This window comes from Orycteropus afer, unplaced genomic scaffold (genome assembly GCF_000298275.1).
Source record: "Orycteropus afer afer isolate SDZICR_OR568_19922 unplaced genomic scaffold, OryAfe1.0 scaffold00305, whole genome shotgun sequence".
NCBI classification, from domain to species: domain Eukaryota; kingdom Metazoa; phylum Chordata; class Mammalia; order Tubulidentata; family Orycteropodidae; genus Orycteropus; species Orycteropus afer.
The window spans coordinates 3,391,053-3,409,099 of NW_006921892.1; the positions used below are offsets into that span (position 1 = coordinate 3,391,053).

The 18,047-nt window shown below is 39.1% G+C and overlaps 1 protein-coding gene across 1 annotated transcript in view; it reads left to right on the forward strand.

Annotated features, from left to right (window-relative positions):
* Window positions 1-18,047, forward strand: part of CUNH4orf45 (chromosome unknown C4orf45 homolog) — a 75,684-nt gene that overhangs the window by 9,408 nt on the left and 48,229 nt on the right. Inside the window, exon 3 of the mRNA XM_007951647.1 lies at window positions 16,046-16,104. Within this exon, the coding sequence (XP_007949838.1) occupies window positions 16,046-16,104 (59 nt within the window). The remainder of the gene's footprint in view (window positions 1-16,045; window positions 16,105-18,047) is intronic.

Sequence of the window (18,047 nt, forward strand, 5' to 3'; positions counted from 1 at the left end):
TGTGGTCAATGACATGAGACAAAGTATATGTGAACTGCTGTATGGAAAGTGAATTTGCTCTGTAAATCTTCACCCAAATCACACACACACACAAAAAAAGATTAAACCAAAAAAAACAAAAACTCACTGTCCTCGTGTTGGATCTAACTCATAGTGACCCGTTCTTGGGTTTCTGAGGCGGTATCACTATGGAAATAGATTCCCCAATCTTCCTTCTGAAGAGTGGCTAGTGGGTTTGAACTGCCAGCCTTCTGGTTAGCAGTCAAATGTCTTAGGAACCACGCCACCAACTTGGAAAACCAATGGGCAGTGTTACTCTGTCCTAGGGTTGCTATGAGTTGGAATTGACTGGATGGTAATGGGCTGGGGATTATATGCCAGGAAAAGTCTCTGGGAAATGCAAACAATGAAGGTCAACAATTACGTGTAAAGTAAGGAGCCCTAATGATGAAGCTGTTAATCGTTGGGATGCTAAATGAAAAGTCAGTAGTTAGAACTCATCAGTTACTCCACCGGAAGAAAGATATGTTATTCTGCTTCTTTAAAGATTAAAAAAATCTTGGGGAGGAAGTGGGAGGGGAGCTGTTGCATTGTGGTAAATTGTAGTCAGTGTCATGAGACGAAGTGTATGTGAACTGCTGTATGTAAAGTGAATTTGCTCTGTAAACTTTCACCCAAATCACAATTAAAAAAAATAAAAAGATTAAAAAACAAAAACCAAACCTGTCCATTTGATTCCAACTCATAGCAACCCTATAGGACAGAGTAGAACTGCCTCATAGGGTTTTTAAGCCTTTAAATCTTTACTTTAAGTGTTTGCCACATCTTTCACTCATGGAGCAGCTGGTGGATTTGAACTGCTGACCTTTTGGTTATCAGGCCAGTGTTTTAATCACTGCATCACCAGGACTCCTTCCCTTAAAGATTATAGCCTTGGAAACTCTATGGGGTCACTCTACTCTGTCTTATAGTGTTGCTATGAATCAGAATAGACTTGACAGCAATGGGTACTGTGTTCAAAGAAGTTCCATGAAGAATGATGTTTTTGGAACTGGAAATGTCTCTAGTTTGTAGGGACACACTACTACCTCCATATTCTACTGGCAGCCCAGTCCCAGGTGAGCTGATCTGTCGGCTAAATAGGGCTTTCTCTTTTGGAGATAACTTTATAGATTGTTGTTGTTGTTGTTATGTGCCGTCGAGTCGGCCCCGACTCATAGCGACCCCTCCTTGGGTTTCCGAGGCAGTATCACTACGGAAGTAGGCTTGCCCAACCTTCCTTCCGAGGAGTGGCTGGTGGGTTTGAACCGTCAGCCGTCTGGTTAGCAGGCAAGTGTCTTAGCCACTATGCTACCAGAGCTCCCCTAACTTTATAGATAGTGATTGAAAAATTGGAGGAGGGATAAAAAATCTCACATCCTAATTTTCACATTTTTAGCTATGATGTCAAAATACCAAGAAAAGAGAAAAAGAACCCAGTATAATTTAAAGCCTGGTGAATGATTCTATCCCTTAATTAAGGAATGCTAAAAATATAACATCTTGAGTATATTTCTAAATGTAAACAACACTCTTTAAAAATAATTAAGCCTCTTAAAATTAGCAATTTAGCATATGCCATAGGTTTTCAACAAATACTATTTGATGGTTATAGGGACATACAAAGCTGAGAGAAGATTGTATAAATTAGAATAAACCACAAAAACCATTTCAGTTGCTGGTGGCACAGTAGTAAGTGCTCACTTGCTTACACAAAGGTGAGAGGTTCGAACACAAGCAGTTCCATGGGAGAAAGATGTGGCAGTCAATTACAACTCAAAGTGACCTCATGTGTTGTAGAGTAGACCTGTGTTCCTGAGGGTTTTCAGCACTGTAACTTTTTGGTAGGTCTAGATTTCTGTTAGTGTAGTGCCTAAGGCACTTGACTTCTAACCAGAAGGCTGGTGGTTCAAACCCACCAGCCACTCTTCGGAAGGAAGGTTGGGCAATGTACTTCTGTAGTGATACCACCTCAGAAACCCAAGGAGGGGTCACTATGAGTCGGGTCCAATGCAATGGCACATAACAACAATAACAGATTTCTAGACCTTTCTTCTGAGGCACCTCTGGGTGGGTTTGAATAAGTACTCAGTTAGTAGTCAAGTGCTTAAATGTTTGTGCCACCCTGAGATTCCCATAAATTAGAATAGATGCTCATAAAATTGTGTCTAGATAGGTGGGTGGAATATCAGAAACATCTGCTCTCTAAATCTGGCATTTATCCTGGTCATGGGGGGATATTCTGAAAAAATTGTAAATTTAGGATTATGGTATTCTCTGCTATTCATATTCAGTCATATGCCACTAACGTCCATGACATGTTTTGTGAAATAGGATGTTATGCAATTTGGATATTGTGCACACACCGTATTACATACAGGCAGTCCCCAGATAATAAACGATCCTAAGTCTGCTTTTAAGTTGAATTTGTACATAACTTGAGACAGTTAGGTACAGTTTGTACCCAACAACAGTTAGTCAAATGTTTGTCTTAGTAAAAAGTATACTTTTCTATGCATAAAAACATTAGAGAAAAACTTCCAGATACACTAAAACATCTTGGACATAATATAGTAGTAATAATAATAATAATAATGTTTTGATGTACTGACCATTTGTTAGGGGGAGCTCTGTTGGTGTAGTGCCTAAGGCATTCGATTGCTAACTAGAAGTCTGGCAGTTCAAACCCACCAGCCACTTCTCAGAAGGAAGGTTGGGCAATCTACTTCCGATACTGCCTTGGAAACCCAAAGAGGGGTTGCTATGAGTCGGATAGAACTCAACGGCAGTAAGTTTTGGGTTGAGCCCATTTGTTATATGAGCCATTGTGTATACCTCTCATTTTCAATATAACAGGCTTTACGGGGGTTGGGATCATGGACATATATGTGGTCAGACATTGCCTGAACAGACATTCTGTGGTACATGAATGTATAGGACTTGGAGTAACTCAGCTATATTGACAAAAATACATAGAATGCATAGCACATGAGGTTAAAAATCTGGAGATAACTATTATTTTTCCAGAATTGAACTTGGAATCTTAAAGAAACTTAATTAAGCAAAGTGAAATAATTCATTAAATATAGAGGGCCCTGCTATGTGGGGACACTTGGTGGGACAGAACTTAAAGCACTATGATGCTAGTCAAAAGTTCGGGGGTTCAAAACTACCAGTCACTCCATGGGAGAAAGATGTAGCAGTCTGCTTCCACAAATATTTACAGTTTTAGAAACACTATGTCCTTCAGGGTTTCTATGAGTCAGAATTGATTTAACCACAGTGGGTTTGGTTTTGTTCTGCTATGTAGTCCTAGCTCTGTCTCTAGGCACAAAGAAAGTGACTATTAAAATAAGTGCTCTAGGAATCCACTGGGAGCTCCTTCAGTTGAGCACAAATTTAAGAAAATGTTTGTGGTTGCTGTTGAAGTTTTAGTGTCACTATTGTCAATAATTGTACTGTACAGTCCTAGCAACATTCCAAATGGTCTTAGGCAACTTAAAAGTTGAGATCTGATTTATTTGGCTTCATGCTGACCACATCTACACCATTGCTCCATCCACTACCTCTAGTGCTTAGTTTGGGGTATTGTTGTTAGTGAGCATTGAGTAGATTCTAACTCATGCAACCCTGTGTGCGCAGAGTAGAACTGCTCCATAAGGTTGTCAAAGCTGTGACCATCTGGGAGCAGATTACCAAGTCTCTTCTAGGGTGTCTCTGAGTAGGTTTGAACTACCAACCATTCTGCTAATAGTTGAGAATTTAACCATCTGTACCACCCAGAGACTCCAGTTGGTATAAATGATTATCAATAAATGATGAATGGGTGAACAGATGAATGGGCATAATTAATGCATAATAACTATCAGCTTGTTGTAAACTATAATTTAGGATTGGGAGTCAGGAAGATCATAGCTGAAATCTTAGTTTTACCATTTATAGTATGAACTTGACCAAGCAATTTAAACTCTCTAAGTCTTAGTTGCTATTCCTGTAAGGTGTTGTTGTTGTTGTTATGTGCCATCGAGTCGGCCCCGACTCATAGCGACCCCTCCTTGGGTTTCTGAGGCAGTATCACTATGGAAGCAGGATTGCCCAACCTTCCTTCTGAGGAGTGGCTGGTGGGTTTGAACCGCCATCCTTCTGGTTAGCAGTCAAGTGCCTTAGCCACTATGCTACTAGAGCTCCCTGTAAGGTAGGAAAAAATAAAAGTAACTACCTCAGAAGTTTATTGTGATGATTAACTAACATGATGTAATTAAAGTTCTTGGCACAGTGCCAATACACAGCTTCAAACCATAACCAAACTCACTGCTGTCAAGTCGGATCTGACTCATAGTGACCCCTCCTTAGATTTCCGAGGCAGTATCACTATGGAAGTAGATTGCCCAATCTGCCTTCTGAGGAGTGGCTGATGGGTTTGAATGGCCAGCCTTCTGGTTAGCAATCAAATGCCTTGGGCACTATGCCAACAGAGCTCCTAGACAGTATTATCATGGATTATGTTGTGAATACTGTAAAGCATGGTATCATTCTCTTGAAAGTGTGTCTTGTATGTATTATCACTGCATGCAATTTCTCTTCAGTTTACAAAAAACTTATATGCATTCTTATTAGGCAGTGGTTTGATAAAATGTACAGATGAGTTTTTAAATGCACTTTAGATAGGGAATTATCACAATCCTAGCTTATTCAACCACTGCTCATCTGCCAGTTTTTCATATTGTGGTTACTTTTGTGATTCTATGATCCTGGAAACTATGCCACTGGTATTTAAAATACCAGTAGGGTCACCCATGGTGGACAGGTTTCGGTGGAACTTCCAGACTAAGACAGACTGGGAAGAAGGACAGGGCCATCCACTTTTGAAAAAACTTGGCCACTGAAAACTTTATGAATAGCAGTGAAACATTGTCTGATATAATTCCAGGTGACTGCCTCAGGTTGGAAGGCATTCAAAATACTAAGGAAGAGTTGCCTCCTCAAAGTAGAGTCAACCTTAATGATGTTGATGGAGTAAAGATTTAAGACTTCTATTTGCTGATCTGGCATGACTCAAAATGAGAAGATACAGCAGCAAACTTGATTAATCAGAACCTGGAATGTATGAAGTATATAAATCTAGAAAAACTGAAAGTTATCAAAAATGAAAGGGAATGCAAAAAGATTGATATCCTAGGCATTTGTGAGCTAAAATGGACTGGTATTGGCCATTTTGAATCTGACAATCATATAATCTACTATGCCAGGAATGACAAAGTGATGAAGAATGGCAAATTGAAGAGGGATTACATTGCATTTATTGTCAAAAGGATCATTTCAAGTTCCATCCTGAGGTACAATGCTGTCAGTGATAGGCTAATAAATTCCCATATGCCTATAAGGAAGACCAGTTAATACAACCATTATTCAAACTTACACACCAATTAGTAAAGCCAAAGATAAAGAAATAGAAGATTTTTGCCAGCTTCTGAAATCCGAAATTGACCAGACATGTAATCAAGATGTATAGATAATTACTGGTGATTGGAATGTGAAAGTTGGGAACAAAGATGAAGCATCAGTAGTATGAAAATATCACCTTGGTGATAGAAATGACACTGACGACAGCATGATAAAATTTTGCAAGACCAATGACTTATTCATTGCAAATAATATTGCAGTAATGAACAAACAATTGCTTTTGTTCAACAGCACAAGTAGCATGACACTTGCCAGATGAAATACACAGGGATCAAATCAGCTACATCTGTGAAAAGAGGCAATGGAGAAGCTCAATATCATCAGTTGGAACAAGGACAGGAGCTGACTCTGGAACAGATCATCAATTGCTCATATTCAAGTTCTAGTTGAAACTGAAGAAAATTAAAACAAGTCCACAAGAGCCAAAATATGACCTTAAATATATCTCACCTGGATTTAGAGACCATCTTAAGAATAGATTTGATGCATTGAACACCAACAACTGAAGACCAGACTAGTTGTGGGATGACATCAAGTACTTTACCCATGAAGAAAACAAAAGGTCATCAAAAAGATAGGAAAGGAAGAAAAGATCAAAATAGATGTCAGAAGACACTCTGGTCTTTGCTTTTGAATGGAGAGTGGCTAAAGCCAATGGAAGAAATGATTGAATGAAAGAGCTGAACAGAAGATTTCAAAGAGTAGCTTGAGAGACAAAGTGAAGTATTATAATAAAAAGTGCAAACATATGGAATCAGAAAACCAAAATGGAAGAACATGCTCATTATTTCTCAAGATGAAAGCATAGAAGAAAAAATTCAAGCCTGGAGTTGCAGTATTGAAGGATTCTATGGGCAAAATATTGAACAATGCAGAAAGTATCAAAAGAAGGAAGGAAGGAACACATAGACAAAAAGAACTGGTCGATGTTCAAACTATGTTCATCGCAGCACAATTCACTATAGCAAAGAGATGGAAACAACCTAAATGCCCATCAACGGATGAGTGGATAACCAAATTATGGTACATGCACACAATGGAACACTATGCTACATTAAAGAACAATGAGGGATATATGAATCATCTCACAATGTGGATGAGCCTGGAGGACATTATGCTGAGTGAGCTAAGTCAGTTGCAGAAGGACAAATACTGTATGAGCCCATTACTATAAAAAGACAAAGAAGGGTTTGCTTGAGAAAGGGAACTCGCTTTGTAGATTACCGGGGTGAGGAGGGAAGGGGAGGGATTAATTTCAGGCTAGTTGGGGCCCAAATGCTGATGTGGGTAAGGGGAGGGAGGGATGTATGGAAAGAGTCTGTGACCACCATGATAACATTAGGAAAAGGGAGGATGCCAAATTGTGCACATAGGAGATAGATGACAGATGCTAATACCAACCAGTTTGCCCACAATACTGCATTACCATTAATACCAAACACCAGGCTACAGATAAACACATAAACACCTGAGAGGATCAGATGGGGGTCAGTGAACAGGAGTATATTCTAGACCAAGGATAGATTCAGTGGAGGCTAATCTTGCACAGATACCAGTGATACAAAATACCTGCAATCCTTACAGAAACAATAGAAGACAGACACAGAATAATCCCTCACAGACACTGTGGGAGAGAGATCCAATGGATATACTGTCTCAGGACCATAGTGCTGGGGGACACCGGACTCAATTGGCATGACAAAAGACATAAAAGCCTTGTTCCTCATCCTACATTGGTGAGTAGCAATTAGGGTCTTAAAAGCTTTCAAACGGCCATTTAAGATGCAGCTAATGGTCTCCTACCATTGGAAGCGAGGAAGAGTACAAAAAAACAAAAACAAGTGCATTTGGAAGCAATCAGCCCTAGTCCACGATGGCCTTAGAGACCAGAAGAACTAGATGGTGCCCAGCTACCAATGCCAATCACTCAGGAAAGGATCAAATCTAGAGATCCTGGGTAGATTGGGAAGAAAAACATGGAAGAAAATACAAAAACCCAATAATGACCATAATTACTGGTCAGATGGAGTCTGGTGAGACCTCCAATACTATAGTCCTGGGATACATGCTGGGCCTGGAATAAAGCTCACTCCCAAGGGCTGGCTGTCAGCTCAATAATAAACAAGATGTACACACAGACCACTCAACCCAGGGTGACACACCTACATACTCTATGGAAATACATCCCTTGGAGCAATCGACCATGGGGCACCAGAGGCGCAACATTCACATGGAGGAAATGCAGGACAAACAGCAGTGCATAACTATGAGGGGCATGGGGGGGGGGGAAGGAGGGGTTACTGGGCAGGGAGGGGAGGAGACTGGGTTAGGGTTGGGCATGGTAAATGGGGAGTGAAACTAAATGTACACATAACATTGAATGTAAAAACAAACTCTTAAAATAAAAAATTAAATGAAAAAAAAAGAAATCAGATATCATATTGCACCAGGAAAATCTGCTACAAAAGACCTCTTTAAAGTATTAAAAACCAAAGATGTCACTTTGAAGATTAAGGTGTCCTGACCCAAGCCATGGTATTTTCAATAGCCTCATATGCATGGTAAAGCTGGACATTGAATAAGGAAGATGGAAGATTTGATGCCTTTGAATACTGATGTTGCCAAAGAATACTGAAAATACCATGGCCTGCCAGAAGAACAAACTAATCTGTCTTGGAAGAAGTACAGCCAGAATGCTCCTTAGAAGTGAGACTGGCCAGACTTAGTCTCACCTGCTTTGGCCATGTTGTCTGTCAGAAAAGACTAATTCCTGCAGAAGGATATCATGCTGTTAAAGTAGAGAGTTATCAAAAAAGGAGAAGAGCCTCAATGAGATGGATTGGCACAGGGGCTATGACAATGGGCTCAAGCATAGCAAAGATTGTGAGGCTAGCACAGGACAGGGCATTGCTTAGTTCTGTTGTACATAGGGTCACTATGAGTCTGAGCTGGCTTGATGGCACCTGACAATGTAACAACAACAGCTTATTCAATAAAAGTCATTTGAAAATTATTTACCTTTTTTTTTTCCCCCCAACTGAAACTGAGATATACTGTTACTGTTTTCTGTGCCTCAGCTACCACCCTGGGTGTAATTCCGTGTTGTGGACCTAATTGGACAATTAACCTGGGGGAAGCACACTTTTTAACCTTTGCGTTAACAACAGTGCCAAACACATTAGAAACCTCCAAGGGTGAGAACAGTTGCAAAACAGGCACTTGATTATATTTCAGAAACTGTGCATTGGGCATACATGGAGACTTGGAAGCTCTTGTGTGACTTTTTTTTGTAGCTAATATAGTTGAATCTGCTCAGATTTCAGACACTGGTAGAGATCATCAACCCATTCTGAATGGGCTGATAGAATGATTGGTAACCCATTACAAATCAAGACAATTCCCGAGAGATAAATTCTAGTCTTGCTTTAAATGAAAAATGTTTTCTTGCATGATAGAATGAATAGGAAAATGCTTATCTCCCTGGAGAGTATAGGAAGTAAATAACTGAAATTGGAGGACTAAATGAGGGGATTAGCATACTGCTGCATATGGTAAATCTGTTTGTGGTCTTAATGAAGAATTAAAAGTCGTTCGCTCATAAGATAAAATAGCCAGTTGAAGAACTTTTAATTAGCTTCTTTTCTCTCCTTACAGCTAGTATGCCTACCTTTTTTTTTTTTTTTTAATAATTCCTCAGTCTTACCATCTATAAAAGGAGGTTGTATTAGTTTTCAATGGCTGCATAACAAATTACCAATAATTTAGCCACCTAAAACAGCACCCATTCATTATCTTACACTTACCTAGGTTGGAAGTTCACTGATGGTGTGGCTCAGATTCCACAAGGCTGAAATCCAGGTGCAGCTCAGGTTTATGACCTCTTCTGGATATCAGGGTCCTCTTTCAAGCTATATGATTGTGGCAGAATTCAGTTTCTTGTGGTTGTGGGACTGAGGTCCTATTTCTTTGCTATATCTTAGCTGAGACATTTTTCAGTTTCCAGGGCCCATCACATTCCTTTCCAAGTGGCCATCTCCATCTTTAAAGCCAGAAACAGAGAATCTCCTTCATGTCAAACCTCTCTCATGCTTCTAAACCCTGTTGCCATGAAGAGACCAGGCCCTTTTAAGAGCTCAGCTGATTAGGTAAAGCTTACCAAGATCATCTCCTTTTCTTAAAGTCAATGGGTTGAGACAGTGATTACATTTGCAAAATCTCTTCAAAGCAACTAGATTAGTGTTGGAATGAATATCTAGGAGTGTTACATACAACCAGATGCAGGAGTCTTGGGGACCATATTAGAATTCTGTCTACCGCAGGAATATTAATAACAATACCTTAGTGCATTATTGATTGAATTAAGTGAGATAATGTGCATTAAGCACTTAGCATAGTATCCAGTGCAACAAGACTCAATAAATGAGGTCTAGCATCATTAAAGGCACTCTTGTAGTGTAATGCCTAAGTCATTTGACTGCTAACCAGAAAGCTGGAGGTTCAAACCCACCAGCCACTCCTTGGAAGGAAGATGGGCAAGCTACTTCCATAGAGACACAGCCTCAGGAACCCAAGGAGGAATTGCTTTGAGTCAGTTTTGACTTGATGGCAGTGAGTTTGTTTGTTTGTTTTAGTACTATTGATGTCTATATATACTTTATTTTCCTGCCTGCAGGAATTGTTTAATTATATTACTATAAGCTCACTAGAAATGTGATGGAACATGTTATATCATTTGAATACTTCACAGAAAACAGAGATACTGAGGATATAGTCAACATACACATAAAACCCAATGTTTAGTCTATTTGTTGAAAGCTGATGTAGTAATTGAAATTATTTTAAAAAACAATGCAGTTAAAAAAGAAAAGAGAGAGAACCAGGATATCATTCACATATGTATTTAAGCCCTTATATAATATGACATAAAATGAAGCATAGGTCTCTACATTGTTCATTTTTGCTTTTTAACAAGAAAAATGCATCACAGAATCCATGCCTTAAGTACTGAAATTTTCCAGAAAGAAATGTTTTGTTTCCACTCATGCTCTGAATATAAAATGAATGCTTTAAATGCTCCATTCACACAAAGGCTTTTATGCCCCCTTTCTCCTTTCAATAGTTCCAGTGTAGAATAGACAACATTATACAATTTGGGCATCTAGCTACAACAATGAGAATGCCTTTCACTGGTTGTGGGAACAATGACACCTAAGGGGTTAACAGTAATATTTTGCAAATTGAAGCAAGTGAAGACAAAAACACATTAGCATAAGAAAAGGTAGCCCCTGGGGATTTTTCACTCAAACGTTTGGTACTAAGAACTCTATGTTACTGAGGAGGAGGTGGGAGAAGAGAAATCTCAGTGTCTATATATGCACTCTTGAAATACATTGCTATTATATTCATTCTACTGGTAAGAAAGACCTCATAGTTAAAGAGACAAAAAATGGTTCTTTCTGGTAAGGAATGTTAAAATTGGAGATGGATTCCTCAGTACCCAATTTCCAAATGATTCTCTAAGTATATCAGGATAAGACAAGCAGTGGTTTGAGATTAAAAGTGAAAAATCTCAATGATCATTTTTTAAATAATATTTTATTGTGTTTTATGCAAAGGTTTACACAGCAAATTAGATTCCCCTTTAACAATTTTATACATATGTTCCTTATCATGGGTTACCATTTTTACAATGTATTAGCATTCTCAAATGTTCTGTTTCTGGTTGTTCTGTTTCCACTGATCTAGCTCCCCTTCCTCTCATCTCTGCTTCTGGCTAACTGTTGGCCATTTGGTCTCGTAAGATTAGTTGTTTAAAGAAGCTCATTACTCATGGGTGATATTGCTTAGTTTATTGTTGTTGTTGTTGTTGTTATGTGCCGTCGAGTCGACCCCGACTCATAGCGACCCCTCCTTGGGTTTCCGAGGCAGTATCACTACGGAAGTAGGATTGCCCAACCTTCCTTCCGAGGAGTAGCTGGTGGGTTTGAACCGCCAGCCTTCTGGTTAGCAGTCAAGTGCTTTAGCCACTATGCTACCAGAGCTCCTATAAGCCAATCTATTACTTGGCTGAAAGATGGCCTCTGGGAGGGAGTAGGTTCAGTTCCAGGTTACAAACGTATCTTAGAGTGATAGCCTTGTGGATTCCTCTAGTCTCTATTGAGTCTGGCTTTTTTTTTTTTTAGGAGTTTGAGTTTTGTTCTACACTTTTCTCCTATTTTGTCCTGGACCTTCTATTGTGTCCCTGGTCAGAACAGTCAGTAGTAGCAGCCAGGAAACCAAAACCAAACTCACTGCCATCGAGTCTCGACTCATAGTAACCCCTCCTGGGGTTTCCAAGGCAGTATCTCTATGGAAGTAGATTGCCTGATATTCCTTCCAAGGAGTGGCTGGTGGGTTTGAACTACTAGCTTTCTGGTTAGCAGTCAAATGCCTTAGGCACTACGCCACAACAGCTATCTAATTCTCCTGGTCTCAGGTTAGAAGAGGTTGTTTGTGGGCAATTAGTCTCAAGGACTAGCTTCCTCTTTGAGACTTTGATTACCTTCATTTTCTTTTGCTCTTTATGAGTAGAAACAAATAATTGTATTTTAGATGGCTGCTCACGAGCTTTTAAGACCCTAGATGCTACTCACTAATCAAGGATGTAGAATATTATCTTTGTGAACTATTTTATGCCAATTGACTAAGTTGTCCCTCAAAATTATGGTCCCAAGCCTTCTAACCTAGTAAACTAATCCCACAAGTTTTTTGGATATGTCTAGGAAGACTCCGTAACTGTGCCACCAATGTGCTTTGTTATATGTGTGAATATATATAAAGCACATATAAGCATGTGCATATATCTGCCTATACATGCACATGGATAGGTGTATAGGAGATACACCTATACATGCACATGCATTTATTCACATATGCCTTTCTCTCTCTCTCTCTCTTTCTCTCTCTCTCACAGTATCTGAATGTAATTAGCGGTGTTTCCCTTTTCTTAATCCTAGGCTTATTTAATGAGGCACTTTGGTGGTGCAACAGTTAAGCACTTAGTTACTAACTGAGTACTTGACAATCCGAACCCACCAGTGGCTCTGGCAATCTGTTTTCATAAAGATTACAGCCTAGGAAATCCTATGGAACTGTTCTACTCTGTCATATAGGGTCATTATGAGTTGGAATAGTCTTGATGGCACACAACAGCAACTGGTGTTATGATCATTTTTGTTTGTTGAAAAATGTGTGAAAGATTCTCACTGAATCCCTTAGAATAGAGAATATGCTAATAAGTTGTTACTTATTTTTCTGGAAATATTGAATTATTTTTTGAATTAGTCTTTTCTTAGTCTTATAAACAACTGATTTGTAGAAAAATAATATTTTCAATTCTAAATTTCATTAGATTTAACACAACACTGAGCATGAGTGTCCAAATAAATTATGGTAAATTTCATTAATAAAGATACCAAACCAAACTCACTGCCACTGAGTCAATTTTGACTCATAGCAACCCCCATTGGGTTTACAAGCTGTGGATTTGAACCTCTGACCTTCTGGTTAGCAGCCAGATGCCTTATCCACTATACCACCAGAGCTCCTTTAACAAAGATAAGGATCAGCTTATGCTAGACAATATTTTTATGGCATCATACATTTGTATCTATAACAGAAATACCATAATTGGGTGGCTCTAACAAATAGAAATGTATTTTCCCATGGTTTAGAAGGATAGAAGTCCAAATTCAGGGTGTCAGCTCTAGGGGAAGGCTTTCTCTCTCTCTTTCTTTCTCTCTGTCAACTCTGGCAGAAGGTCCTTGTCTCTTTGAACTTCTGCTTCTGAGAAATCTTCATGTGGCTTGGAATCTTTCTTTCTCCATCTCTGCTTATTAGCTTGTGTGGTGTAGTAAATTACCTGGTACAGCTTTTCTAGCTGTATCTTGGTAACTCCCATTTTGCCGTAAGCATCTGGGTAGCTGATTGTTAAAGTTATCTATCTGGTATATTTCTGTTGAAGCAGTACAAAGCAATCTTCTGGGAAGTTTGCTTTCTCTCAGATGTATAGAATTCTGATGTTGGGATTGGTTAGTCTGGCCACTTTGCCAGGCTAAAAAAGGAGCCCACCAAGAGGCAGAGAAAGTCTTTCTGACTGCTGGCTGAGAAAGATGTACTGCTGAGAGAAACGCACAGTCCTGAGAGACATGAGACATGAGAAAGACATGCTGCTGAAAGAGAGATATGAGAGAGACACACTGCTGAGAAAGAGACATGCTACTGAGAGAGACTGTTGGCTGAGAGATGGCCAGCTGAGAGAGACTGAGCTGGTTCTTGAGGTTGAATTGTAGCCTCTTGCTTTTCTAATAATCTGTGAGTTCTGTGTGGCCACTGCAGCAAATTATTGAATCCATCAGAGAGGTGGTGGGTGCCACAGGAGGAATGGTTAGTGTCAAGGATGGTATGAGGGCTGGAGGATGGCAGCATATCTGACCTCATAAGAGCAGGCCTTGGGCTGTTGATGGTGTTTCTGTCCTCCTCTTCTGCACTTAGAGGAGGTCATAAGGTGCTGACTCCTTGCCCTTTGGCAGCTTGCATTTAATTTCTTTTATTTCTCAGAAGAGACTGATTCGAGATACAGCCTACACTTCAATACCATTAGTTCTTGATCATATGGTACCTCTTGAAATACCTGGACATTGAACAATTCTTTTTGATACAGTGACTCTATGTATTCCTTCCATCTTTTTTTGATGCTTCCTGCATCATTCAATATTTTGCCCATAGAACCAGTCAATATTGCAATTCAGAGCTTGAATTTTTTCTTCAGTTCTTTTGGTTGAGAAATGCTAAGCATGTTCTTCACTTTTGGTTTTCTAACTCTCAGGTCTGCACATTTCACCATAATACTTTATTTTGTCTTCTCAAGCCACCCTTTGAAATCTTATGTTGGCTCTTTTATTTCAGCATTTCTTCCATTTGCTTTACCTACTCTATGTTCAAAAGCAAGTTTTAGAGCCTCTTCTAACACCCATTTTGATCTTTTCTTCCTTTTGTGCTTTTTAATGACTGCTTGCTTTCTTCATGGATGATGTTCTTGATGTCATCCTACAACTCCTCTGGCTTTGGTCATTGGTGTTCAATGTGTCAAATCTATTCTTCAAATGGTCTCTAAATTAAAGTGGGATATAATCAAGGTTTTATTTTGGCTCTTGTGAACTTGTTTTAATTTTTTTAAGCTTCACCTTGAACTTGCATATGAGCAATTGATAGTCTGTTCCACAATCAGCTCCTGGCCTTGTTTTGACTGATATTGAGCTTCTCTATCACCCTTTCCACAGATGTAGTTGATCTGATTTTTGTGTATTCCTTTTGGTGAGGTCCATGTGTATAGCCACCATTTATGTTGTTGATAAAAGGTATTTGCAATGAATAAATTATTGGTCTTGTTAAATTAAGCATCATTTCTGTCATCAAGGCCATATTTTCCAACTACTGATGATTCTTCTTTGTTTCCAACATTCATATTCCAATCACCAATAATTATCAATACATATTGATGGCATATTTGGTCAATTTCAGACTGCAGAAGTCAGTAAAAATCTTTACTTTCTTCATCTTTGGCTTTAGTTGTTGGTGCATAAATTTGAATAATACTAGTATTAATTGATCTTCCTTGTAGGTGTATGAATATTATCCTATTACTGACAGTGTTATACTTCAGGATAGATCTCGAGATGTTTTTTTGACAATGAATGCAAATGAATTCCAAATGAATGCATTTGTCATTCTTGCATAATAGATCATATGACTGTCTGATTTAAAATGGCCAGGAACAGTCCATTTCAGCTCACCAGTGCTTGGGATATTGATCTTTATCCATTCCATTTCTTTTTGACAACTTCTAATTTTCCTACACTCATACTTCATACATTCTATGTTCTGATTGTTAATGAATAATTGCAGCTGTTTCTCCCCATTCTGAGTCATGCCTCATCAGCAAATGAAGGTCCTGAAATTTTTACTCCATCCATGTCATTAAGGTTGACTCTACTTTGGGGAGGTAGCTCTTTTCCACAGTCGTATTTTGAGTGCCTTCCAAGCTGAGGAGTTCATCTTCAGACATTATATCAGACAATGTTTCACGGCTATTCATAAAGTTTTCAGTGGCTACTTTTTTCAAAAGTGGATGGCCATGGCCCTATCTTTCTTCCCAGTCTGTCTTTGTCTAGAAGTGCCACTGTAACCTGTCCACCATGGGTGACCCTGTTTGTATTTGAAATACTGGTGGCAGAGCCTCCAGCCTCATAGCAACACACAAGCCACCACAGTATCAAAAACTGACAGATGAGTGGTGAATTAAAGCACATACGGACACATTTATTTTATTTCTTGTACTCTTGTCTCAGTTCAGGACTCAAAAGACCATTTTATTTTACTGAATTTAGCATTTACTTTCTAATTCCTCAGTCTGAATCCCCTTTTTAGTAGGAATGTAGATTCTTAGACATGTTGTTTCCATTTACCTTGGAATTATGGTATATTCATTTTCTTTCTTTTACAGTATGGAGAACTAAGTCATGCTGCTATCGATCAGTTCACCCACCGATACCAAAATCCATGGTAAGCACATTTTAATATATTTCAAATCAATTAATGTCTTTTTTCTAAATTAGTAACAAGGTTAATTTTTTTTTTTTCACTTTGGAGTCTAGGACCATTTCATTTCATGCTGACTCTTTGGCAAAAGTATGTAGTTTTCATCCTTAATAAACACTTAATAAAATTTCACTCTGCATTAGGTTTAATCAAGGGGGAAAAAGATGTAAAGCAAGTAGAGGTAGAGTAAGAAACAGAATGTAGTGGAGAAAGGGAGAACCAAGCAACTAGATGAGTTGCTTTATTTAACTATATAAATAATTCTCTTTGGAAAAAAAAATATATATATATAGGCAAAAAATAAATTCATGCTGTTGGCTTAGAAACCATCATAAAGGGTAATTTAGGTTAATATGCATAATTCTACAAAAGTCACATAATGGCTTGAATTCATGCTATTTTATGGCAGCCCCTAAACTAAATTAAACATGTCTGGCTCAAGGTATGTTAAATTACTGGGAAAAGAGCATAAATGAGGCTTGTCATCTAGATGTAACATATAATTCAGATCCCTAAGAGAGAAAGGCTCAATCAGCATGGCTCTTAGAAGACTGCAGATTCATTACTGTCTTTATATTCCTTAGATTTTTGGAGGTGAGTATTTCAGGAGCCTACTTCACCTCAATTTTAATTGTTGAAGGATACAGCGATTTGCATGTGTAAAGTTATTGGATTTGAGCCTTGTTCTACTAGACAGCAACAATATAAACCACCTCAAATAAATACAAGCTAACCCCAGGTCAAAAGATTAGTAGTTACTACAACACAAGTCCAGGAAAATAAATGATACCATTTAGGCAATTCCTATAATGCATAAAACACATCCCTTTTTAAAGTCATAGAGAAATAGTTACATTTTACTACTTGCAACCCACAGGTTCTCATTAAAACATTCCACTTTTTTTGTTCAGATAACATTACCCTGGTGCAGGAATTAATCTCTTTCTGCAGAGGCATTTATCTGCAGATGCCCTATCATTTATCTCCAAGTGAATAAAAACATTAAAGTCCATTGAATATCAATGAAATTTCAACACACATTGTTGATATACACATTAAAATTTGCTGCATTTATTTAAACAAACAAACAAAAAAATATATTAGAAAGCAGCTGAGAAAAAGCCTTGGATATTTTCTTGATTGAAAGAAGGTTGACTATATTCATTTCTAGGGAATATTCCACATATTGTGCCAGGTCAAGAGAATGCAAAACATTTCTAAAAAAGACCTCATAGTATAGAGTGGTTGAAGATGGTGGCATCGTCAGATGTCTCACAGCATCCGTCTTACAAAAAAGACCAGAGAAGACATCTATTGGATATAGATGACAAACAACTTTGGAGCCCTGAGGTAAGAATGAAGAATCAGACTGAGTGTCAAGTGGAAAGAGAAATTATACAAAAAAAGTGGACACAGAGAATTATGAATCACCGGTGCCCTGCCAGCTGCAACTGCACGGTGTGGTCTTATTGAGACAAAGCAAGCAGAGTTCCCAGCCAAAGCTCCCGTCACTTGGTGCAGCCAAGCAGAAGCGGCTCTGTACCCATGTCCAGAGCCATGCAGCAGTGCTCCCCGCCCTGCAAAAGTTAAGTACACTCACCTCACCCACCATGCACCCCTAAGCCCCCATGCCAGAGGCCTATGGTCCTGTGCTGCCTTCTCATTCCTTTCATGCATTCCCCCCACTGGATACGGTCACCATCTGGTGGCACCCTCTACTGCCCCACTCCCTGAGCCAGGGGCCAAAGACCAGTGGTGCCCGCCCCTTCACTCAAGCACTCATGCCAGAGTTCCTCAGATCGGTGACACCTGCCACACCTGCCTCTCTGCCTGGCCACCAATGCTGGGGTCTGCAGAATGGTAGTGCCCATTCCTATGCCTAGCTGCCTGCACTGAGGGCCCATGGA